Source organism: Alligator sinensis, unplaced genomic scaffold, assembly GCF_000455745.1.
Source record: "Alligator sinensis unplaced genomic scaffold, ASM45574v1 scaffold1660_1, whole genome shotgun sequence".
NCBI lineage: Eukaryota > Metazoa > Chordata > Crocodylia > Alligatoridae > Alligator > Alligator sinensis.
The window spans coordinates 102,438-104,186 of record NW_005843061.1 but is presented as its reverse complement, the minus strand read 5'-3'; the positions used below and the strand labels follow the sequence as shown (position 1 = coordinate 104,186).

The following is a 1,749-nucleotide window of genomic DNA, read 5'->3' as shown; positions in this document are numbered from 1 at the left end:
CACCCCCGCCCTGTGCCCCCGGCGGGGCCGGCCCTGGCACCTTTCTCCTCGGGGGACTTGGGCTCCAGCAGCAGGCGCCGCTCCTGCTCCTCGCGCCGCTTGAGCATCTCGCGCTGGAAGTGGGCGACGCTGCGCAGCAGCTCCTCGCCCTGCACCTCGGAGGGCGGCAGCACCACGCTGCAGTCCAGGAACTCGTTGATGGCGTTGAGCAGATCGTGCCGGTCGTCCGCCAGGTAGGCCGCCTCATGGAAGGGCTGCGGGCACCCACCGTGTTACGTGGGACCGGAGGGGGACCACGAACCCCCCTGGCCTGGGGCAGGAGGGAGCCCAGGGGTTGCAGGGGCCCGAAGCCGGGCTGGGGGCTCCGGCCGAGGGCAGGGGAGGCGGTACCTTGTCGGACATGAGGGTGGAGATGGAGCGGCCGATCTCGTGGTAGTCCATGTTGGCACTGCTGGGCCCCAGCAGCACGAAGAGGAAGCGCACGGGGATGGGCACCTCCAGCACCGAGTCCAGCTCCGCGGCCTCCTGCAGCCGCACGAAGGCCATGGTGGGCTGGTCCAGGAACTCCACGCAGCCTGCGCGCCGGGACGGGGGTGAGCGCCTGCCCGCGGCACTGCCCCCACTCCGCCCGGCCCCGCCGGCCCTTACCCACGAGCACCACCGTGGCCTCCGCGTTGTCCGGGATCTTCTCCAGCAGCTTCAGCTCGTGCTTGGACTTGGAGCGCGTGATGCCGGCAGGTGGCGGCGGGGTCAGGACCTCCTTCTGCGGGGAGACGGGGGGACAGGTGAGCGTGGGCTGCGATGGCGGAGGGGGCACAGGGCAGGGGTCGAGGGCGGTGGAGGAGGCAGGGCTTGGAGGGAGCGGGGTGGGAGACAGGCACAGGGGGCGGCCGGGCTCCGGCTGCCACTGACCTCACGCTCAATGTCGATTTGGACCTCGTGCTCAACGGGGACGGCGCCGATGAGGGGCTCGGTGACGGCTGGCTCGGCGCCCTCGCCCACGTGGTTGGCGCTGTGGTGGTGCCCCAGCAGGGAGCCCAGGCTGCCGGCCGAGATGTTGCGGGGGAAGGAGAAGTCCTTCTCGTCGCTCGGGTGGCTGCGGGTGCACGGGACCATCATGGACACGCGGGCCAGGCCGGCGGGCCCCCCCAAGCCCGCGGCTAGGGCAGGATCCGCCCTGTCCCCACCCTCCCACACGAAGCCTCGTCAGACCCTGTCGTGCTCGGCTTTTTGGCCCCGTGGGACAGGCGAGTGGTGCGGGGCCAGTCCCCCGGCCGGATCGGGCCCTGCACATCAGGATTGGGCCCGTGCCAACCCTGCCTGCTGGGATCTGGCCCCAGCAGGGACACGGGGCCTGGCCCCCCGGCCTGTCCCACCCGTCCGGAAATCTGGCAGCACAGGAGAGGCAGATGTTGCCCCACGGCCAAATCTCTGCAGCGGGGGCAGAGCTCTGAGCAGCGCGACACCGTGACCCCGACATCGGGGCGGGGGGCCCGCGGCTGACAAGGCCCTGCTGCTGCCGGGGGGGTCGTGGACAGGTGTCCCTGCAGGGGTGCACCCCCCTGGGAGCAAGCAGAGCAGGCCCGGCCCCCGCGGCGCCCGGCTGACCTGTGCTTGAGCAGCAGTGCCCGCAGCACGTTGGCGCGGTCCTCAGCCCGGATCTGGTCCGAGATGATCATCTGCTCGACCACCTGGTGGGCCGCGCCGGGCAGCGTCTTCTGGTCCAGGTCCAGCAGCACGGCCCCTGCA

At 71.9% G+C, this 1,749-nt stretch overlaps 1 protein-coding gene across 1 annotated transcript in view; it reads right to left on the bottom strand.

Annotated features, from left to right (window-relative positions):
- The window catches only part of SLC4A2 (solute carrier family 4 member 2), a 13,194-nt gene that overhangs the window by 5,216 nt on the left and 6,229 nt on the right, over positions 1-1,749 (bottom strand). Inside the window, exons 7-11 of the mRNA XM_025193521.1 lie at positions 1,609-1,744; positions 913-1,096; positions 649-763; positions 391-575; positions 29-254 (exon numbers count right to left, since the gene is read on the bottom strand). Of these exons, the coding sequence (XP_025049306.1) occupies positions 29-254; positions 391-575; positions 649-763; positions 913-1,096; positions 1,609-1,744 (846 nt within the window). The remainder of the gene's footprint in view (positions 1-28; positions 255-390; positions 576-648; positions 764-912; positions 1,097-1,608; positions 1,745-1,749) is intronic.